Source organism: Polyergus mexicanus, unplaced genomic scaffold (genome assembly GCF_030449975.1).
Source record: "Polyergus mexicanus isolate NDT 795.1 unplaced genomic scaffold, iyPolMexi1.0 SCAF_10, whole genome shotgun sequence".
Classification (NCBI taxonomy): Eukaryota; Metazoa; Arthropoda; class Insecta; order Hymenoptera; family Formicidae; genus Polyergus; species Polyergus mexicanus.
Genome location: NW_027223330.1, coordinates 8,513,754 through 8,538,511, shown reverse-complemented (window position 1 = coordinate 8,538,511; position 24,758 = coordinate 8,513,754). Strand labels below are relative to the sequence as shown.

The 24,758-nt window shown below is 36.5% G+C and overlaps 1 protein-coding gene and 1 long non-coding RNA gene across 8 annotated transcripts in view; one reads left to right on the top strand and one right to left on the bottom strand.

Annotated features, from left to right (window-relative positions):
* LOC138936765 (uncharacterized) lies at positions 1-6,844 on the top strand. Its single transcript, XR_011447425.1, has 3 exons — positions 1-192; positions 1,316-1,522; positions 6,080-6,844. It is a non-coding gene; the product is annotated as an uncharacterized lncRNA (long non-coding RNA).
* The window catches only part of LOC138936763 (uncharacterized), a 40,822-nt gene that overhangs the window by 13,735 nt on the left and 2,329 nt on the right, over positions 1-24,758 (bottom strand). For 6 of the 7 annotated variants that reach the window (XM_070302383.1, XM_070302384.1, XM_070302385.1 and 3 more), the window contains exons 2-8: positions 6,249-6,553; positions 5,239-5,529; positions 1,875-2,063; positions 1,275-1,785; positions 957-1,190; positions 572-868; positions 228-362 (exon numbers count right to left, since the gene is read on the bottom strand). In XM_070302383.1, coding sequence (XP_070158484.1) covers positions 228-362; positions 572-868; positions 957-1,190; positions 1,275-1,785; positions 1,875-2,063; positions 5,239-5,529; positions 6,249-6,511 — 1,920 coding nt within the window. In that variant the 5' untranslated portion in view covers positions 6,512-6,553. Of the gene's footprint in view, positions 1-227; positions 363-571; positions 869-956; positions 1,191-1,274; positions 1,786-1,874; positions 2,064-5,238; positions 5,530-6,248; positions 6,554-24,758 lie in introns of those variants that run through there. The other variant, XM_070302388.1, reaches the window with a different exon arrangement.

Here is a 24,758-nt window from a genome sequence, read left to right as displayed (position 1 = left end):
AAAGTTACTAGAAGCATTTTTATTGTATTTGTTGTTATTTTAAAATTGTTAACATTATTTGCATTATATTTCTTCTTTATTGCACAAGTTTTTAATATAAATATCATTAATTCGATGTCAAACTTTAACATGACATGAGAGAAACCAAGATTAATAAATTTTGAACAAAAGGAAAAAGACAAAATCCTTAAGGTAATATTTCTTATTTTATATATTTTTATGCTTACATTTTGGGGAAATTCCGCCCGTTGCTTCTTAGGAGATTCGTGTACCATAACCTCCTCTGTTACTGGTGGACCACTAGCTAATCGTTGACCAACATATGCACTTCCTCCCTGTCTTCGTAATTCATAATCAAGATCCTTGTGTGCAACAAAAAAAGAATTTTGTTAATTATTTATAATTTATAAATTTAAATATTAAAAAATTGCGTGCATTTTGATATATTTGTTTTTTAATTATAAATTATTTAATAGAAATTTTTGATTATATCTTTTCTTTATCTTCTTAACAGAAAAATCTAATATTTATAAATAAATATTTAACAACTATTGTTTCAACAAAAACTTACTTGGAAAGGAAAGGATTCTATATTGTTCTCATTTTCTTTCGTCGGCGCCGGGCATTTGAAGAATTCTTCCAATACTTTCCGCGTTTCTGAAAATTCGTACAGATAGTCGAAGGTACTACCTCCTGACGTGACGAGACTGCTTATATTATCAGCAGGCAAAGTCGATGGCTTTAAAGAATCATCCTCTTCCTCTTCCGCTTTTGGTGATGGAGTTGAAGGATCGATAGGCTGATCTTCGATGCTAATATTTTCTATCACAGTCTTGTCTATAACGATTTCTCCAGAAGTATCTTCCTTCTTGGGGCAACAGAAAAAAATCGACAAAATATTAGACTGTCCAATTGATTCTATATACGATATTCCGCGAACAATATCTATCTTTTACCTTATTATGATTTGGCGTTGTTGGTAATACTCTCTGCGGAAAACCAGGCCTTGGTGTCATATACATTGAAGGCGACGATAATAAGCTAGGAAGCTGTGTATTTTCGCGAATTCCATAACGCCTCGGGCTACCAGAATATTGAGCAATTGGTAATTCGCCAATGACCCTCGCAACTTTATGATTGCGTTCTGGAGATGGGGAATCTGCCTCGCAATCGCTCGCTGGTGTAACAACCTACAAAAGTTGAAACGCAAAAGATTTGCGAAAGTCCTTTAGTTATACAATATTATATATGCACTTATATTGCGCTATTATTACTTTGAAAAATTCTGAAGTATTGCGGTGATATGCTGTCGTAGGACTAGGAGTACTCCCAACACTGGAACTCGGTGGTTCCGGTGCAATACGACCTCTTTGAGAATCGTCCGTCTCCAAGTCCACACTCGCTGCCGTAATTTGGTTCGTATTGTTCGACGCCAAATCTAACCGTAGCCCTTGCCAGTTGTCATCGATATCGTCGAAAACCACAACTTCACCATCGCTGACTATTGCCATACTTCTCGCAGGTGTGTTGTGATTTGATTGATAATCTATGCAACTCTTTGGTAATCCATAGTCCAGATCGGTAATACTTTTTGGTATGGTATATTCTACATTATTGCTATTCAAAATCGAATCATAATTAATTATACGATTGCTACGGTTGCTCTTAGGTGAGTCGTAATCCAGAATGGATTTTGTGGGATTGCGTCGCACTGAGTGTACCTCAGAGGCAAATACAGTCTCTGTCACTTCTCGATTTGCACGTTGCTTTCTGCTTTCACCACATCTGAAAACTCATAATAATTAGTAATACTGTCATACAGAATAATATAGAAAATTTTTAAACAGCTTCTTTATTGAAAGAAATTTAATTACCGGCTTCGTAATTCCCATATGGTCTGTGTGCTAGGAGATTTGTTATTCTTCTTAACAGACAGCTTATTATCGGTTTGAATGTCCTCGTTATTTATAGAATTTGACGCAGCCAGAAATCTTGATTTTCTAGCTGCTACCTTTCCTCGGCTTTGTGAGAATACTTCTCGACCACCAGCAATTTCTATAATTCTGTGGAAAATGCAAGAGTTATTACATAAGTTTGCAATAATTTCTATGATTCTAGAGAATTACACACTATTTCCTAGAATCTCATACATGAATTTAATACATATGTTACTCTACAATATTCATGTATAAGTTTAATAACGCACTCCCATTTATTTTGAAAATAAACACAGAACAAAAATAATGAAAAAAATTTTAGCTTTTCAAAATTTAATGCACCCTAAAGTTTATCTAAAGTCGTTTCTGAAACAGGTAACTTATGTATATATACACTCTGTACAAAGAATATTTGATATAAATTCATATTGATGTTTGATCGATAGAACTAAAACTTCGTGATACGGCGAGTTATAAATCTTCAAGAGTTATAAATCTCGAAGAAATTCAGCGAAGCTGATATCTGCACAGCGTATCGCATTTCCAATGAGAATAAATTCCGTCTTATCGCGTACGCGAGAAAAGATAGCGATTTAACAAGCAAATAAAATCGCGCGTGACAGGCGAGTTAACCCCCAAAATCGACGGATGGTGCCCCATAATAAATTTACACACCGTTCCCCTTTAATACATCCGTCGACGACGAAAATAATCTCATCCTTACGCTCTCCATACGATTCATCGATCTTCGAGCCCTGGATCGAACCTGGAATGCTTTATTGAAAAATATTCATCGGGGCAAGAAGAGTCACCGACAGAGTCACGACGACGGCGAGACGTATATCCGCGAGAAAATCCGGCGCGGCTTTTAAGCCCGTAAATTCCCGGGATGCCCATCTGGACTTCTAGATCCGCGCTCCCGTTATCTTCGAAGGCGCGGGAAAGCCAGAACTTATCGCAAAAAGATTTTAAAATCCTTGATTTTCACATCCCATACGACGTAATTTTTTTCATTTGCCTGATAGTGAAAATTTTTGTAATCAAAATCGAGAACACGATGCAACGCCGCATCGAAATTCAATAAAGAAATAAAAACTTATTTTGCTATAAAATTTTTTTTCTGATCGGACTCCTCGAAATTATCGAATTCAAAGTTAAAGAGCATCCACGCTTCGATAACGATTGCGCTTGAGTAAATCTGGATCGAGTTTCGAATAGCTAAAAATAAACGATAGATATCTGTATACTATATACTCACGCATTTATCTATTGATAAGCGATAAGTCGATAAACGCCTAATCGATTAACGATTAATATAATGATAGCCCAAATAATATCAGAAATTACAATTCTCCTTACAATGTTAATTCGTGCCAATTTTAAAAAAAGGTATCTTTACTTGAGACGACGAGCTAGACCTCGCAATGTCAAACTTAATTTTTAGAAAATTTTTTGGATAATAAATTCAAATTACCTTCGTTTCGTAACAACTTTGTTTTACGGGGGAATAAAATTTGAAAAGATGTATTATATTGTCATATATAAAGATAAATGTGTTACATGAGATTTGTCGCTGTTAATTCGCGATTACCTCCCCGATAAGCAAGACAATATTTTTGAAAATCTTTTTAAAAGCATTTTCAAAAACTTTAAAATAATGGATTAAGATCCATTTTAATCATTAAAAAATGTTTATATTGACATCCAAAATGAGCAGACAATATTTTTTTAAACGTATTTTTAATATTTATTAAAAATACGTTTAAAAAATATTTATAATTCGTTAATTGTACATTTTTCGAATTAACGAATAATAAATATTAAAAGTAATATTTAAAAAATATTGTCTGCTAATTCGATGTTAATATAAATATTTTTAAAAATATTTTCTGCTCATTGGGCCTAAGAATTATACGTGTGACATTTGAAAGCACGCGAGGAATCGCGTGATTATTATCATCGACGATGAAGACGTTTTGGAGGGAAATCCCTCACGTTACGGGAAGAAGAAGGAAAAAATATTTACGGATCACATATTGCCGCGAGCATATTGACTTGTTTGCTATATATCGGGCAACTCGTGCGACATATTAACGATAGTGAGGAGTAGAGAGAGAGAGAGAGAGAGGCTGATATTTGAGTGACATTTCCTCTCCCGAGTATTAAGCTTGAAATTAACGCCCCGTTGAATGTACACGGACAACTGTGTCAGGTTGTGAAACGGGTGGAGCTGTATCGGCTATGAAAACTGGACGCACGTATCCACGTGTAACGTCGTATAGATACATAAAGACCCAAACGTCACACAAATGCTCTTTCATCGTCGACGAGTGTTCCTTCGTATAAACGCGCAATCCGCTCGAATTTAATGCCGCCAGTAGAGAAACATAATAATATTTGCATGTACACAGACGTTTGTATTTATAGCCTGTTATCGATTTTTATGCAATTTAGCCGTTCGACTTAACATTCTCTCTGTGTAACTGCACCTTCTAATTAACTTTTATCCCTATTTTAACTCAATTCCGTTTTACATATATGTATATTAAAATCGTGACCTATTTTAAATTTTGATCATTGGCTTTTAATTAATTATATATACTTCATATATATAATTATTCATATATGTATATATAATATTACTTTATATATATATATTTTTTTTATATTTATTAGGTTATCTAAATTTTGTAAAAAGAAAGTTTTACAGAAAAATTAATTAATTACTAAATACTAATCGTGTACTAATCTTGTTTTAAAATAATTAAACAAATTAACAACCATTTTACATGTTAAAAAAACATACTTTTTTGAAAAAAAAAAAAAAAATTAAAATACTTATCTTTACGTATTAATTTTTCCTGCGTTAGCAAAAATTTTGAAAATTTATACACAATGATGCAAAATACAATTAACTCAATTTCTCGTATTTGACTATTTTCATAATGACGTAGTAATTGTAGATATAAAAATATATATTGCGCCTTTTTCAGTAGCAGCGTTATTTAAAATCTTATAAAAAACATTTTCATGAAAATCTTAAATACACGATTTAGATTTATTGTTGCTATTATTCATAATCAATAAAAATTTTAATCGTGAAAAATTTTCCAATAATTAAAATCTTGAAGAAATGTTTGACATTACATTCTACAGTAACATTTTAATTTATTTCAAGTCTATTAAAATGGATTGCTATACTTGGTAAATAAAATGTCTTTTCATTGAATAAATGAATAAATTGACGAATATCGGTACTCTCTTATAAAGCTAATTGAGTTTTCGCGAAGCAATCCGTTACCTCGAATCTCGGAGTTTATAGCTGGGGCCTCCCTTCGCCGAGGTGAGGATGTACACGGGACTCTCCTCCGGTCCGCTGTCATCCTGTTGCGATTGTCCCTGATGATCGCTACCGGGCAGACTCCCATATTGCGGCGCGTCCTCGCTGCGTCCCGACGCCGAGGACGAGCTCGACGAAAGCGGCTTCGTGGCGTGCGCCAGCTGGCCCTCGACCGTGAAACCGGGCACCACGCTCGCCGTCCTACGGGACAGCGAACCTGATTTTTTTCTGCCATTCGCTCGTTTCCTATACCTACGAACGTAACTTGATACTTTTAACACAGTCGGCAATCGTGTTAAAAGGAAAATATAATTTTTATCAAAAATAATAAATATTTAAAAAAAAAGAAATTCTCTTGAAAATTCTTCTATTGCTTGTATGGTGTATTGTCGTCATAATTAAGAAATGTGACGGAACACGAATGTAATTCTATTAATGGGAATTTTATGTGAATTTTACTCTCAAAAAACCAACATACATTCGCCAAATTTAATTATTCTTTCACGTTTTGCTCACAATGTGCAGCTTTTTATCTTCATTTCGCAGGTTTATTCCATCTAGCTCCTCAATTAAGTAATTAGCTACCCAGCATTACACCACGTGTTACGTTATAATCAGCATAATACAGAAATGAGTAGAAATAAAACTTTTACATACGCATCTTTTACATCTGTAATAATGTCGCTCGTTACAAAAATTCATTAAAAACTATTAACAATGGAATCATCGCTACGAAAACTAGTTAATATGTACAATAATTATTTCGCGATAATTATTAAACTTTCTACTTCTCTATTAATAGAATGCATCCTTAATATACATCGAGGTTTGCGTATCGGAAACTGGATCTAAACCATCGAGAGGAGGAAGGGATATCGTGTATCCATCGGTTTAACCTTGCAGTTCTTCCGGGATATCCCGAATAAATCCGGATCGTCCTGCCCTTCGCCCGGTAAATGGGTTTAACTTGCCTGTCGGGGATGTCGCGCTCGAGGTCGATCATGTCGTCCGATATCGCGGAGACGCTCGTCGACGTAGAGGCGATGGTGACAACGGCTGTTGCGGTGGTCGCGGCGGTGGCGATGGTGATAGCGGCGGCCTCCGTCTGGCAGGGGCTGTCATGCGGCTGCTGCTGGCTGCTCTGCGTGGAGGCCCCCGGGGGTGGGCCGCCCCTAGGCCGGCATTTCGGAAAGAGTCGATTCAAGTCAGCGTTCTCCAAGATCAGGCTTGTCATCGCCACGGCGCGTTCATGTCTCGCAGCAGGATGTCCATTCTACTACGGATATAAAGATGAATTAGCGACGTTAGACGTCTGTCACGCGATATTACGCTGTTGTATATAACAGCGTATCTTAAGGAATTTTCAACTGGACGACAGTTCTCTTTCTTTCAACGTCTCGCGTATTTCTATACGAGTTTATTCTGTAGTCACCCGGATGGGTCTCACGCGAAAATTTCCCTTTTTTTTTTTTGGCAAACTGAATGATATCTTGCGTGATGTGCGAATATCTCTTTCATTTATGATCGATTAACAAAAAGAAGATTTGGACAACAAATGGCGTTTTATAAAAATACATGATACAAATTTGTTTTAGATACTTTTAGATAGATTTATTAATATATTTATAATTTAAAAAACAATATCTATTTCAATCTAATTCTATTTAAAAATATATCTCACGTAGAATCGCAATGTCTAATTATTATTTTAGAACAAATTTTACATTTTATTTCCATCATCCAGTTCTTCTCTTGAAAGATGTTTGGCGCAATTTGCGTTAGAATTGTGCAAAAAATAAATTCATTTAATGTCAATTAAGTAAGAAAAATACGGCTCAGTGCTGCATCAAATTTTATCTTGTTGCAATGTTTTCCTCAAGATTGCTGCATCACACGCTTATTATTGTAAACAAACGGGCAAACATTTCTAAAGCATCACACACATACTGCGGTGTACGGATGGGAGTAATCTCAAAATAACATATGAAAATCGATATATATCTCGTGAGTGAAATCAACAAACAGCTCATGTTCCGCATGTTCATTTCTCAATCTCTGCAGTATCGCGTGAACTTTAATTAATAGAACATTAAGGATTCTTTTACTCGAAATTGAGTTTGATATATCCAAGTAAAATAATATAAAATTTGCATCGTGATATTTATAATGTACGACGATCTGTTTTGTTTGTTAAATCTCTTCGGTAAAGAAAAATTGCTTTCGAACAATCTAAAGGGGTCAACGTCGTCGAGCCTCGCTCTCCGTATATACGGATGAAAAATCTCGCTCTCTTCCGTTTGCTCTAACGAGGTCGTACTCGCGCGAGAATAAGGTTCTCGCCACTCAACCGCGACCGCCACTCGTGTCCGCGACACCGCGAAAGTGTTATACCTCATACTCGGTATTCACAGGGGCTGGGAGTGTCATGGGGTCAGGTCAGTAGTGTTGTACATACACGAGGATGAAGGATACAGACACCGTAATACATTCCGACACGAGTCGTTGAATAAATCGACTTCTTTCTGACGCCGGGCGTTCAAAGTTATCGAGATAAATTACACATCCGACTACAAGATGTGACTACAAGATATTGTCACGTAAAAATTATCGCGATAAATATTGACGATTTTATTAATCCCTAGAAATTAAAAAAAAAAAAAAATATCAATAAATCGTTAAAATTTTTAGGACGAATCCAGATCTTTATATAAAATGACAAAATATAATATATATGAGAACGAATCCGCGATATCCGCAAAAAATTTTAATGATATTGTTTTTTAAACATCGAAAATATTGAAAACGCGACAAATTATATTATGCGATATTACATTTCGTGAAAGATATTAATTTCGATATGCGGAATATTTTTCTTTCTATCGATATGATAATACGTGTATTAAATTTCTCGCAAAAAATATTTTACACATTCACATATACACGTATATATACACCTGATTATTTATATACATATATCTTAAATTATTCATAATAATTTTATAATAGATATTATTAAAAAATTCCGCGAGAGTATGGAAAATACTTTTCTCTGTCTACTTTTATCCAACGGTGTTTGTATTATCGTATAAAATAGCGATCTTACACAAAGGAAGAGCTTCCGAGAAGATTGACGCGTCAAGAGCGTTAATCATCTCTATTTGTGTGACAACCTGCCGCCTCTCGCGAGTATTCTTTCATTTGACAAGTTTGCGCGCGCATATACAAGGTGTCCCCAATTTAAATGGCAAAACTTTAGGAGCGTGTAGGGGACCGAAAGACGGAAAGTCCTTTAGAGATTTGCTCGTTTTTGCTCCATTTTGGAGAGAATCACAAAAAAAGAAACAACAAAAGTTTTCGTTCTTTTAATTATTTATTTACATTTTATTTACGTTATCATCTCTTTAATGCAGATATTGTTCAAAATGTTGCCCTCTCGCAGCAATGCAAGCATTACATATCTAGCACTGACCTCATTAATCGCAGCTAGACATTCTTCTAGTGATATTTGATGCACCGCATCTATGATTCGGTCTCTTAATTGCTCTCTCGAATCGATTGGCACCGTAAAGGATAACGTCAAGTGTTTACATATGTAAGAAACCTTGAAGCGGAAAGTTTATTCGGTGCCAATCGACTCGAGAGAGCAACTGACAATGAGAGATTGAATTTTTGCGATTTTCTCTAAAATGGAGCAAAAACGAGCAAACCTCTAAAGGACTTCTCGTCTCAGTTTTTCGGTCCCCTACACGCTTGAAGTTTCGCCATTTAAATTGGGAACACCCTGTATACACTCACATACACATGTATGCATGCATATATATATATTTGTACTTCGCCGGCAGAGCTTCTTCCTCTTGCGGAATTTGCGAGAGCAAACGGTTATTCCGAAACTCGAGTTATTACCCGGTCGCGCGAGCCATTATAATACCCAACCAACCGACCACCGTACGCCGCGAACTTTCTTACACCGGAATTTATTGTTATGCAGTAACTCCGATCTGTAAGCAAAGTCTCGTCGAGTACGGGCGCGATGAACTTTACGCTTTTAATTAACACCACTTTTGCCGCACGGTACTTATGGAAATTCTATGCAGCCGACGCGACGTCGACCGTCTCCGCTGTAGAGTTATGTTAACTCGAATCCGTCTTGAGGGAACCCAAGAGAGGAGCGTTACGCGTTTTAAGTTCCTATATAAGAGAATTGCGAATTCAATTTGAGAGATAGTGAGTAAACAGGAATACTTCGGGGTTCGGAGTTTCTTCCATCCTCGGGAAAATCTCGATTGCGAGAGAGTTGCGCTTATAAATAAATATCTTATTTTTCGATAAGAGAACTCAGAATGAAAATTACTCGTCTGTTTCACGTATCTCGACGAATATCGAAAATTGAATATGTCAAAATTATATTGAATTCGATTATCGATCGGGAGCAGAGAGAGAGAGAGAGAGAGAGAAATGGGCGAAATATAATATTTAAAATATAAAATATAGAAATATTTAAGAAAAAATATATTCTAATACGAGTCTTATAAATGATTAGATTGCAAAAGTAATAATTAATCAGAGTGTTAATTAAAATCTTATTTAAAATATCTAATTTAATTTTACAAATCAGAAGTAAATATTTTTTAATACGCATTTCTCAAACTTTCTTTACAAACTTTAAGCAATATCGATTAAATTATTTCTCTCATTATAATATACAAATAATAATATTGCACATTTATATGCTGTTATCACGATATTTACACTCATTCTATTTATTTCTCTCCTCTGAAACATACTTTCTTAAATATTTCTATTCTCTATTTCCAATATTATTTCGCCCATTTTTCTTCCCTATCGATAGTCGAATCCAATATAATTTTGACGTATTCAATTTTTCTCGCATTATCCAGATACGCGAAACAGGGATAAAGAGAGTTATGATATTAGGTGAAAAGAAGGAGTATAGATCCTCCATTCAGTTGGCTCGGTATCATTTGAGACCCACAGTTATTCGTTTTTCGCGAAATGTATATGTAACTGTCAAATTATGACATTCACCTTCATATACAATAAAACAACTATGAGTCAAATGATATCAAACTGAGTGGACCGAAATGCCTGTAATCTCGTCCCTAATCTCAATTTTCTCCTATACAAAAAAGGCTTCATACATTATTCTAAGATCGATAAACAGACGAATATAAATCCCAATTCGAGAAATTCTCTCATCGAAAGAGATAAGACATTTATTTAATATAAATATTTCAAGCAATAACGCAAGAAATTATACCTAGAATAATCTTTGCGAATTTGAAAATTTCAAATATTTTTCAACAATTAAAATGTCTGATAATAATTCTCTCTCCCCCTCCCTCACCCATCTTTTAAAATTATTATCTCAATTAATAATTTCAAATAAATATCTTCTATGTGCTTCTGTGAGCATCTGTCATCACACTGTCGTCCATCATCTCTTTGAAGAAAATATAAGAAATATCTTTTAACGTAATAATTTAAAATAAAAATAATTTTTAAAATAAAATAAATATTTTATTTAAACTTTATTATTTAAATAATTATTTCGCGCGCGCGCGCGCGCGTCTGATTGGCAGCACGATTTTGAAAATATATCGCAATAGACGCTCAATTTTCGAGAACGTATCCTGTGATTTATGACACCGGAAGCGATGACACAGGCAGAGGATACTATACGCACATGAATATGAGTCATTCGCCACGCGGATTTTAATTCACGTGTGACGCATGAGTCAGCGCTGAATTAAAGCGGGATAAAAGAGCGAATGACCCCTCCCCTCCCCATCCCTCCCCCTCCCCCCTGTATTCGTTAGTACATTGTAACCCTGCGATATATCGACTCCGCTGCGGAAGCACGTAGCTTGTGCAAGGAACGCGGGGCACCGTTTCCAGGCGGGAACAGGCGCGTTATTGGTCTCGCTTAAGGCCGGTTCTACAATAAGTCGTATGTCGTTAATCGTCGTAAGGGGATTGACCAATCACAGTCCATAATTCCAACAAAAAAAATTGACTGTGGTCAATTTGTTTACGGCTAACGACATACGATTTATTGTATAGAACCGGCCTAAATGAACTCGATTTATCCTTTCGCGCTCGCGACCGACATAATATAACGCATTCTCCCGTTCATCGGTATGGGGCAATTTCATGTGACCACTTGCAAATCGATGAAAATCAAACCGTTCCCATTATATGCAATACCCGTTGTAATCCCGGCGTGGCTTGCAAATTTTTACATTGAATGTAGAAAAGCACGCGCATACAAAGAGGAAATCTACATAATATAATAGAAAACATTGTTATTAAAATGCATTATTAACATATATAACTTAAATTATAATATAAATTTTATATATATATATATGTTCACACGGAAACATTTTTGCGAATATATGAGAACATATAATAGGGAAGATGACCCCTATCACGTTTTTCTCGGAATAATAATTTGGGAAAATGCCCGGGCACGTTACGTTCTCTCATCAATTTTATTTGTATATAAAGTATATCCTAGGATATCTCGTTAAGTTATTATGATGTCTTACATATCAAAAGAAGTATAGTATAATTTTATCAGAGAGAGAGAGAGAGAGAGAGAGAGAGAGAGAGATCAGATATTGGTAAAAGAACTGTCGGACAAAAATAAGGATAGCTTGGTATCTTTATAGACATTTCTGTTGTGAAAGAAGCACGATCCTTTATGTAAATAACTATAAGACTTTACAATGCAATAATATAAAGAGCGAAATATATGAAGGAATTCGACATGCGATATTTATATTCTACATGAAAATCCTTTTTCCGCAGACTTGATAAAAAGAAAGGAAATGGGCTCCTCCTTGGACGACGTTGTGAAACAATCGGAATTACAGAAGCACGCGAGCAGTATATATACGTTGGCCCAAATAGCGTTGTAATTCGTGCCATAGAATCTAGACTTTATGCACGTTAGGACTTAGGGATATGAGAACATTCCATTCTCCGACAGTGATAAAAGTATGCTCGCTTACTTGGCGCGAAAACGTATCGCGACGACGTTAACAGCCTCTCGTGTAACAATGGGATCTCAATGAATCATGAATATGATGGGACATGTGATCGCCTACTAGAATGGAGGAAGATTACACGTGTAAAGCTGATTTTACACGGAGACAAACGTCCGCAATCTCGTTCGCCTATCTAGCGTCTCATCATCTCCTATTGTATGTAATCGCATGTCTACGAAATTGTTATGCTTGTAACATAAAATTTCGACATATTCGACATGTCATCTTTTCGGCTATTTCGGCAAGCTTTTAGAGACTGCTGTAGAAACATAAAAAATAGTAATCGAGTAGTTCTACTTAAATTTATAGACCAATAGTTGCCGTAATAAAGATCCGAAACGGCAGCGAGACGCTGACAGGTTTACTTTAAAAATACGGGAATGCACTCTCTACGAACGGTCTCGCTTTCTCGCTTCCACCATTTTCAACGTGGTTTACCGTAGCCATTAATCTACGATCTATCGTTTAACGCAGGTTTAGAACTGGCCGGGGACAATGGCATACGTATAGACTGGCTGTCCCGGTAACTCTTCGTCGTGCGATTTTTCATTGAAACTACCGCGAATATCGACTTGCTCCTGTTTTCGAACTCTATCACAGACGCTTTCTATTGGGCAAACAAATTTCTCATAACTCTTAAAGAGGCATGCTCGTTCGGCGAAAACGAGCGCGTACCCCTTCCAAGATTTTGACCGAAATAAATAATAAAGAATATTTCGCGCGATATGAAATTAAAGGATGAAGAAAAAGAGAAAGGAGATATTTAATAAATAGAGAATTTTATAATCGAAGATTTTTCTTTTTTTCTAAATTGTGCGCGCATGCAATTGTGTATTTTACATGATCTACAAAGTTCCATAAAAAAAAAAAAAAAAAAACTATATAAATAGATATTAAAATCAATTCAACATAAATTTCTGTAAAATTTCAGAGATACGAATACATAATGGACTTTTATCTTTCACGTAATGTGAAGTTTAAGATTTTAACGAAATTAATTTTACATCTGGTAATTAAGATATTTAATTAACTTCTATTCATTATAATAAAAAATAAATAAATAAATAAATAAACATAATAAATAATTAAATATAAAAGCGCAAAATGTTTTCGATATAAATGTAAATAAGTATAGAATTTATTGATGATTATCGCGCGAGAGATGTAAAAGGGAGTGCGAAGGGTTAATTTTAAAGAAACCGTGAAAGGGGCCACTGGGTACTTTCTAAATTGATCAAAGATTACATTCTCGGCTACTTATTTCGAAGGCATTCCGTACGTTCGTAAGCGCGCCTTCTTAGCTAAAAGTACCACAAACTCGATAACGAAATTAATAGCTTCCGTAGAATAACGAGTGCCGATAAGACGATCGAAACTCACAATCTTGTTAAATCTATGAAAAGACATTTTTATACAGATCTTTTAGAAATTTCGAGATTTTAATTCGAAGTTTCTGCCGCTTTTTCGAATGTTTCGATCTCGCGAAGAGAAAAGGAAACACACTTAATCTACCGTAACATTAATATATCGTTAACGTCGATATATTGTAATTTCGCCTGCATTGTCAGAGGAGAAAAGTTTAGCTATATTATTCCGATCTACGGAATATCTGCCGCATGAGAGACCGCAGGTAGGCTGAGCATTTTGTGCAGTGCCACTCTCTTCGTGACAAAGGTAAAATTATTTTCGCCTAGGTCGGTCGGTTGGTTGGTTGGTTGGTTAGTCGGCTTGGGAGCCGCTACAGGGTGTCGGGCTTGCTCGCGTGGGACATTATACCGCGGTATATCGCGCATGTATAAGCGTGTAAGGGTGAGCGAGAGGGCAGAGGGCCGTTGAGGGGCCGCCGTAGAGGGTGGTCGAACGGTGGAGGAAACGGGAGGGTGGCTAGGGGCGAAAGAGAGCGGCGAAGTGGGAACGAGAGGGTCTGGTCTGTGCTTCGCTGAGCGTGGAATCAATAGGGGGTCACTGGCACCAACAGATACAATCGGCACATTTTGAATCCCGCCGCGCCGCGACGTACGTTCATTGTCGTCGTATCAGGCTTGTTAGAAAAGAAAAAAAAAACGCGGATGAAGGATCGTTTTTAGAAATAAAAGACCTTTGGTGGAGGAGAACGATCCTTTTTCTCTCTCTCTCTCTCTCTCTCTCTCTCTCTCTCTTTTCGAAAGCGCGCGAACAATGGCGCGCGCAAAGAGGCATCCGACCGAAGTGTCGTGCGGCTCCGATCGATCGTCGCGGCTCGTGTCGCAGATTCGTCTGCGTTTTCCGCGCGCGGGTATCTTCCTCGCGTTGCAGGCGTAGTCTGTCCCGAAACCATCTATAACGACCGTCGTCGTCGATCGCGTGGAAGAAACGCCAAAACCCTTTTTTACGCGATGGCGACCCGACTTGCGTCTCTCGTTCCGCGAAGCTTTAATATATTAGAGCACCGATGACGAGGAATATAAATTGGCATTTCACACGTAGGATTTAATCGATAAATGGTAATTTTAGACGTTGATTCGATTTGAAACTCGTCAGCGATAAATTTACAAGTAGCGTTTACGTATTTAGGGAACTCACAGCGTCATTAAAATGTTCTCTATTCTGTGATAGCAATCGCAATCTAATATCGCAAATTTTATACATTTTTACGATCAGTGAATTAATGATTCCATAACGTTCGCGTCTCGATAGTATTTTACGTAATAACGACAATGGAAATACAACCGACATTGTAAAATATTGATACACAGGAACACGCTATTAAAATCATCGACATGTTCAAGATATCCGTGTAAAATATTGACACCTTCCAAGATGTCGATGAACTAAAGTATTGATATTTTATATGTCGATATATCTGTTACATATCTGAATAGCCGTGGAGCCTCGGATAATGTAAATTCATAAGCGTTTGATTTCGAGCCAATGTACACAATACGCTTTATGAGATGTTACTTTAGCGATACAGAAACATCCCTCTTGCTGGCTATCCGTAAGACGTAATTGCAATCGCATTGTTTTCGATTTTGTCGTACGTATGAATTATGCGAATTACACAATTGCGATGTATTGTATGTACAATGGGAGACGATAAGGGAGGTTCTTATATAAAACATCAATTGTTTGCCTCTATCCGTATGTTATTCGCGCACATTAACCATCCATCCATTTACCGATTCCTCGCCAAAGCTGAAAATCGTTTAGTTTTTAATAAAAATTAAACGGTCATCATTATCTGTGTCGTAACTTTTAATCCTTGAAACGAGATTTCAATTTAGTCTTAAATTGAAATTGAAATTTTACAAAATGAAGCCCTTTTTTATATTCGCTTCGCTCTCTCTCTCTCTCTCTCTCTCTCTGTCTCTCTCTCTCTCTCTCGTGTCGTTGTGATAACATGCGTATTTTATTTTACCCGCAGAGACAACAGTTATACAACAGCTAAACAACAATAAAACTTAATTAGCGTATACGTTGCTGACCGAACAAATTAGACTGGAATTATAGAGACTGGATTACAAGCTGATAATCAATCATCGGTTTCTCCCGCTGAACGCTCATGGTTGTTTATTTATTTATTTTTTTCCTTTTATCATTCTATCGTGCATTTTGCAATGCTAAAAAAGCTTGCGATATAAAAAGGCGATCGAATATACCATCTAGTTTTTTTAATAATAATAATAATAAAAAAAAAACAACTGAAATCTCTCGTTAAAAGAGCTGCGCTTTGAGAAGAATATCGCTCTCTCTCTCTCTCTCTCTCTCTCTTTTTTTTTGCAAAAATCAAAATCATCCGTGTCATATCCATTTTTATTCTCTATCATAGGGATGTGGATATACACATCGTTCTCTTTTGACAAAAGCCGAATTTATGCAATAATGAATAAGTGAAGCTATAGATTGACGTATGTTGCGCGGGACGAAGTTTCTCACCGTATAGTTTTTCCTTATTACACGATCCCCATTCCTCCCCCCACCTTCACCCCCACCTCCCCCCACCCAATCTCGATTCTCCGCATTGCGATTCTGTAAAAAGTCGCGGTTAGCTCCTTGGATTTCCACAAATCCAATGAATTTCAAATAAACCCGCTTCTCATGGCCACTTAAGATTATTGACACTCGCCATGACGGCGACGTTTGAAATGCCCGACGCGTTTCCATAATCCGATTCAATTAAAAAGAGGACGCTCGAGAGGGATGGGGAGGAAGGGAAAGGGGGAAAGGGAGAGAGGGAGAGAGAGAGGGGGGGGGAGGGAGACGGTTCGGAGAATCGGATCAATTCCGCGATCGTGCGAGGTGAATGGTCTATAATTTTATGCTCGTTATCCTACCGAAGAAGAACTTTGATTTATCAAAGAGAAAGAGTTCGCGCGAGGGAGAGAGTGGTAATCGTAATTAGTCAACTCGACAAGCAAAGGCAAAGACTTTAGACGATTTCATATGCGCTAATTCAATGAAATAATATGGATTATTGGAATCTGAGTTTTAACTGAGTCTATTTTTGCCTCCGCGTCAAACAAGTTTCGCGGGCTATTTTGCTCCTATAAGAAAAAAACAAATACATATATTAAAAATATATTTATTTTTCAGAGATAGACGGATGTGCGTGTGATCACATGAATATTCGGGATAGTCGGATATTTTTTTTTTAGCCGTAGGAAAAATATTTTTCCGATGTCAATTTAAATCTCAATTTTTTTTTTTTCCCCCACCAACTCGTTAATCAAATTAATTTTATTTCTCGATGTTAGGTACATATCCCGGCAATTTAGTCTTAAGCACAATTTTTGTTTAGAGAAAGAAAGAGATACAATGCAATTAAAATCCATTAAAAATAAGTAATTTCATTATACCCCTAAATCCTAAACTAATGATGCCAAAAGTCTATTTCACCCCACAGTAACTATACCATTGAGTCAACTCGTAGAGTTTTATGGAGCCTCATAGAGTATCGGATCTCCGGTAATAACGCTACGGATCTAATGGATTTAATTTAGAAGATCGCTCCCCCCCCCCCCCCCCCCCCGCCTCTCCCATCCCAGTCTGACGGATATATTGTCGCGACAAATTATGGGCAGGCTTCATACGCAGCACGTGAGATATCGCCGACAGTCGGGTACAAATTAAAGAGATAAATAATAATAAAAGGAAGAAAGAGATAATAGAAGAGAAGAGAAGAGAGAGAGAGAGAGAGGGGGGGGGGAGAAGAAAAAGAAAAAAAAAATGAGAGAAGAAATTTTTTATATTTTCCATATTTAATTCCAGAAAACATAACTTTAGCCGCGATTTTCAATTTGGCAGAATGTCAATAATTCAATTATACATATCTAAATTTGATTAAATGTTAATTATCAAGAAATAAGTAAAACTTTTCTACTACACATTTTAATTTTTTACCGAGAACGTATAATCCTTTAAAAATGTTAATCTTATAGAAATGTATATACATTTTTACTACTTAATATATATATTATTAACATAATTTATTAACACTTGAAAGGATCATGGGATTTTATTTTTGCTTTAGAAATTATGTAGATATGAAAATGTCTTATATATTGAATTGGAATTATATATGTATCGTTGAAATATAGGAATTATCGTGTATCGAATATTGCATATAATAATTGATGTTAGCAAGATGATGATATTAACATTATGGAAGATTAAGTCATTTCTTCGAGATGGAAGAGAATCCATTCCGAGAAGACTATATATATTAGCCCATTATCTCTTCCACGAATAGACGAGTGTCCTCTTCGATTTGGAAATTTATCCTTCGCATCGATTTTAAATCATTTAAAGCGACGTTAAGTGGAAATCGCGGCGCGCAAGTTCGAAGTTTCCAGATTTAAAAGACAACCCGATACTTTTTACACACACGTAACGCATGGCTTGTAATAGCGGTGCGACAGTTACACTCTCCTTGAGTTTCTCGTTTGTCATTCGGCTCGCCGTCGTCGTCAACGGTCAACAGATCGATACAACCGGCGGTCTCTTTGAAAAAACCAAATTCAAACCATGTAAATGTCGGTTATCCGTCGTCGACGTTACGCGCCACGATGCGCCACGATGGCGATCGATCGATCTGGAATCTCAATGGACGGGTAAACGCTTTTCTATTTTTAGCATCCGAATTTCGCGCTGGATATTAGGTCGTGCCTCGCGTCGACACGTTGATCGAACGAAATTCTTGCCGCTTTAATTATCGCGCGTATTGATACGGTGACTCTTACGACGTCTACGCCTTCTCCCCCGTCTTCCCATTTTCCTCTCGTCACGAGAACATGACGAATCAGAAGAAGTGAAAGATTGAATTTGTTGCCGTATTGAAACATGTGTACTATCTTACGGACACGCGATAAATTCGTATCAAATATTCTCGATAATCATCTTTTACACGTATTGTCGATGATTATTTTTCGTTCGGATTTATGTCCTTATAATTGCGTGTTCAATTTTCCGTAATTCATATTGAAATTTCATATATAACTGATAATTGATTTTAATAAAATTCTTGTACTAAATTAAAATGTATATACGAAGCCAGAGAGAGAGAGAGAGAGAGAGAGAGAGAGAATGGTGCGTGAGTTATTTGACTGCAATCAATTTTATTAAATTACATAAATATCGCATGTGCACATTCAGTATTGACGCGGACAATTACCGAATGATCAGTTGCAACAAAATTCCAGCCCACTATATTACTAACTATACAATACATTATTAATGTCTATCATCTGGACTCTAAAATTCTTCCCCTTCCCATACACCACCCTCGATTACGGCCCCTGTGTAGCTAATGCTTTAACACGTCCCTGGCCATATCGAACATCGATACCAGACTGATGATTCACATCTACGAATCGCGGGGGGAAAACGACGAGACATCCTCCCCCCCACCCCCACCCTCACCCCCTTAGCCCTATTCTCATATTGCGTTTACGCTCCGGCGAGCGGAAACACCTCGAGCATCGAAATAAAAAACGAAGGATTTTAATCACTCGGCCGTTTCGCATTCTTTTTATTCTCATAATATAAAGTCGACGAAATTACGGAAGAATACGATAGCTTTTGTCCGAGTAGTTGAAATTCTTATATTATATAAATCTAACTCGTTAATAGAGAATGTCTTTTAAATTTTCTATATGTATGCAATTTTCTTGACGTTTTTTATCTGTATTCTTTAAAACGTAGAAATTCACAAAAAAAAAAAAAAAAAGAGAACGATGCATTTGAACGGATGCATAGAATAATCTTCTATATTGACAATAAAGACATATGACGATACATCCTCTCGTATTTTTGCAGTATCGAGAGAATTGAACTTATCGAAAATATACTAGTTTTCGAACTGCTGTTTTATTTACGCGAATATAATCTTATACATATAGTAAAAACGCGAGCGAATTATTTATTTAGCATGCGAATAAACTCGTTAAAATAAAGGGTGAAGTAATTAACGACACCGCAGTATTAATACATATATATACATATTGGCGAGAATATTTTTCCGCGAAATTGTAATTTTCGCGTTATAATCTTCGAGACGGCGCCGGATTTACACGCGAAGTAAAAGAATATAAAAGCAGAGATATAAAATGTTGCTATAAATCATCAATTCGATTATCTGTTCACCCAAAAATTGAGAGGTAAAGAGTATTCAGAATCCCATATGACAAGTAAAATATAAAAGAAGAATCGTATAAAAAGAAATATCTGTTACATGTATTTAAAAAAAATATATATATATATATATATTTTTTTTTTTTAATTTTATCTTTTAATATTTTAATTGGAGATTTTTATCTTTCGCAGATTTATCTGAACGAGAGAATCTGCGAGACTATTTAAGGGATGCTATTTATCCAATATCCTCGCTTTATTTCTCGTGTTAATCTTTCTTATTATACGCGCTTCGCGCATCCGTATGCGATTCCCTATTCGAGAGCGGGGAGGACTAGCGGATTAAAACCATCTACCACGGCTACCGTTTTTAGCGCGTCGTAACGTATATTGTTAGTCGGTCGCATCTTGTCGACGTTATTGACAATGCCCGATGCACGCGGCATCCGCTTTAGCGGCGAGATACAGCGACGCCACCCCAGCTCCATCCCCAACGGCCCTGTCCTATCTACCATTGCGTATTTTTAGCGGTAACGTATACAAAGTGAAGCTCAATCTCTCTCTCTCTCTCTCCCTCCCTCCCTCTCTCTTTCGCTCTCATTCTCTCTCCATCTTTGTCTGTCTTTCAACGCGACACACTTCTAACGATGTTTTCCCGCGAAGAAATGCAAAGGCGATGCAAACTAGATGCGGAGAGTCTCCAGCGATACTTGTCCGCCATTCCGAACGAGGTCGGGGTCAAACGAGGAATGCGAAATTTTTACGATAACTTCTTGTCCCACCACCCCCTACCCTTTTTTCTAGAGCCCTAGTAAGCGCGTACACGAGGACAATATATATGTATGCGCATATACACATTTCGCGAATATCGTAAAAAATTTTATCTTCTCTCGCATTTATACGATTTCTATTTTTATTTGCGCAAGCTGTTTATCAAAGCCGTTCACCCTGGTGGATTCCTGCCATTCAGAGGAAATATTATAATATCGAGGTTCTAGTCTTTTCAAAGGTGAAGCGATTAAAGTTAGAGGCACGTAATCGAAATAGCTAAAGTTCGCGCGTGTTTCGAGTAATGGGTACAAAATGGCGCATATATGTCGTTTCTTTTTTTTCCAACACCGATACGAAGATCGCAACGATACGGAATCCGAATAAATGCATCGAGTATGCAATAACATTCTTCGTCAAGCTATTTCAAGAGCGAGACGCTATCCTGTGGTAAAAAAAAAAGAGAGAGAGAGAAAAAAAACGCCGTCACGCGTGACGTCTCTTTTACCGCTCTGTCCGATGTCTTCCACAGAGTCTTCTTTTACTTGCGGTGAAGAATTAATGGAAAGAATTCACAAGAGCGGTTAAAATCCAAAGGGAGAAACACGAGCGACAGCAAGAGAGAGACGCGCTCTTGCGGCCACCATTTATTTTACTCGCTTCTGAAATACGGCTTCTGCGGAGATAAACGAACGCTCAAGGGGCTGTTAAGATCGGGCTTTTTTCGCGCGGACGTTAAGATCGACGAGATTAGAGACGTACGGTTCTGCGGAGGTGAACGCATCCTCTCTTCGGTGCCACGATATAGATATAATATACAATATATACAACTCGCCCCGTTGAGTTATTCGAAAATTCACGAACGCCTAATATTCCATGAGCGCCTGTCGGTGACAGGCCGCAAAAAAACAGATACGTCGAAGGGAATCGACGGGAAGTCACTTCGACGAATGTCGAATATTTCCAATCAGCAATCGGTCGCGAAAACGCTAGTTTTTCTTCTCTCCCCGCGTTCTCGAATCGAGGTTTCAAATGGTTTTCCAACGGTATCGGTATTTTACTCGAGTCCTTTCGCAAGCCGTTTATAGCCGAGTGTAGTTTTATTATGCGATATATGTATATGATATTATACATATATATCCGTTGGGAAATTTCACGTCGAAATTAAATCCTTCGAAAAAGTCAGAGCTTCCTCATCATCATTTGTCAGTGGCAGAATGTCGCACGGAAGGATTTTATTCACCGACAGTGATCCTCGTTAATCTCTCACTGACGGATTTTGTTCACCGATTAAAACTCTCCGTTGTATGCAACACGTTCGCGAATTTATTCTCTTCGAAAATTGTTATCCAGTGTGTTAAACTCTCGCGTGTATATTTATTTCGATAACGATTCAAATGGCAACATAGTAGCAGTCGAATAATTAAAGATTACAGGTGAATTTATGCAAAAGCTAACTGTTATGTGTTTCGCACACGACACGATATAATTCACGAAATTGATGCTTAAAAAAAAAAAGAAAAATTATACGAATAATATTTAATTTAAAAAGCTTATAAAGCCGAGAAAAAACCGAGAATCTTGAGAAGAATCTCATAACTGTATATGATCAGGCAAAGCTTTTTCATTCATTTAAAAATTTTCTTATCGTCGTGCGAAACACATTATCGCCGAAACATGACGGATTTAATTCATTATAACATTAAGTTTCAAATTCCTTATTCACCAATTTGCCTACTTCATATTAAGTCCTACAAAGCATCAATTAAACTTGATTATACACTCATTAGGGGATGTCTTGCCTTCATCAAGATTGGATGATCGACAAACAGCCTGGATAAGATATATATATATATGATGTATTAAAAAAAGAGACAGCAAGAGGATAGCACCGACAGCAATTAAATCTTCATAAATCCTCGTGTTCGATTAACTACACGTACATAAAGAGCGAACGTTAAATATTTTCGATCCGCTATTTTTTTATATTGATCTATTAATCTCTATACATAATTTGTAATTCAATATATATTTAAAGATCAGTATCCTTTGGAAAAGTCGGATACATCGATTATTTGAAAAATTAAAAGATACAATTTATTGAATTAAATCGAATTCTTATCGAAAACACATTCTTGTACGAGTATCTTGCACGAGATTTGGATCAATCGAAAAATATTGATATAATATTTCTGTATAAGGTCTCATGTAAGTAAAGTACAGTAAAGTATTTCTTGTTAAAAAATCAGCATCTTTTTCCTCCGGCAAAATTTATGGAAATGCATCTTTTTCGAGATATCTCGTTTTTTAAATACACCAATACAATGCTAATTTATTTCTTGATTCTTCATGTAAAAATATTGGTAATTCGGTTATAATTTAATCTATATATATATATATATATATATAGTATTTACATTTTTACAATAAAACGCTTGAAGAAATTTTATTTTTGAGTCAAAATAAAATTTTCTTATGGCAGCAAGTGCGCTTTCCGAACGTTATTTATATAATTTTTAATTTCTCCTCCTTATTCCAGTGTTTCATTATCGTGTGTATTATCATGTTATTCGCGAAAAATATTTCAACGTACTTATTGCTTTAGGGAAATATACCCTGTATTGGCGTATTAAAAATTGGGATATCTCTAAAAAAAAACGATGCATTTTCGGAGATTTTGTCAAAGGAAAAAAATATCTATTTTTTGAAGATTCACGAGACACCCCTTGCTTTCTTATCTTAGCAAAGTCCAATTGCTCGCCAATTAATCTCATCCTTTCTTCACGGTCGCTCTTGGACAGATTCGGGTCGTTTCGACATAGGACGCTATCCGATAGGAAGATAAAGCAAGACAGCGTGTTTGTTGGTGTGTTTTACGACAACTGTTACATACCTATATTCCACGTCCCGGTTCTTCAGGATCGTAGCTAATCGCTCGCAACTATAGCTACGAACGTTTGCATCACGACTCTATCGTAGACGCTCGTCAACGTGAGAGACCTATGTAAGAAACGACACAGAAACCCGCATGAGTCTCCCACGCGCGCGCGCGCGTGTATGTGTATAAGTGTATTCGGTTCGCCGCCGATCGTTGCATGCGACGGGCGCCGCGGAATCGGGAACGGAAAATCGATCGGTCATTTATATATGTATATGTATACGTGCTCGCATGCGTGCGTATACATGTGCATGTTCGTATCTTTCTCCGTGTACGTATTCGCGATGAAGGACGACGGGCGAAACATCGTCAAGAAACGTACTAGGGGATGTCTACTCAAATCAATCTTGTAAAAAGAAATTCCCTCAAAATTCTCTGATTTTATTTTTGCGCAAAGTACCAGGTGAAGAAAATATTTTAAAGATTCTTTTTTTATGCAACTTTCTAAAATAATCTTTTTCATCTTTTTCCAATATTTTTCACGCATATCAAGGAAAAACGGGAGGCCTTTTAACTTTCAAGTGCTAGATTTGTAAATGCACTGGGAAAAAAAAAACTGAATTAATTTTCGAGTAAGATAAGCATTTTTCATTTCCGTAACATTTTTATTTTTTCATTACTAGAAGTTTTATCAATAAAGAATATGTATTACATATTTAATATTTTATCAAGACATTGAATATAGAAACAAACAAACAAAAATATATATATATATATGTATAATATATAGGGTGTCCCCAATTTAAATGGCAAAACTTTAGGAGCGTGTAGGGGACCGAAAAGGTAAGACGGAAAGTCCTCGTCTTAGTTTTTCGATCCCCACACGCTTTTGAAGTTTCGCCATTTAAATTGGGGACACCCTGTATATTTCAAATAAAGGTGAGGGAAGGCAATGAAGAGTCGGTAATTATGCGCAAATTTTATTATAATACATTTTATATCATATTTTAAACGCGTAATTTACTCGGCTTGCCAACTGTTTCCAATATGAACAAAATTATCAAAGAGAAAATGTTTTAAAAAATTCCCCGAGTTCCAATAAAATTTCATAAGAATTTCCTGATTTTTCCAAATACAAAAATAAATCCCTGAGAATC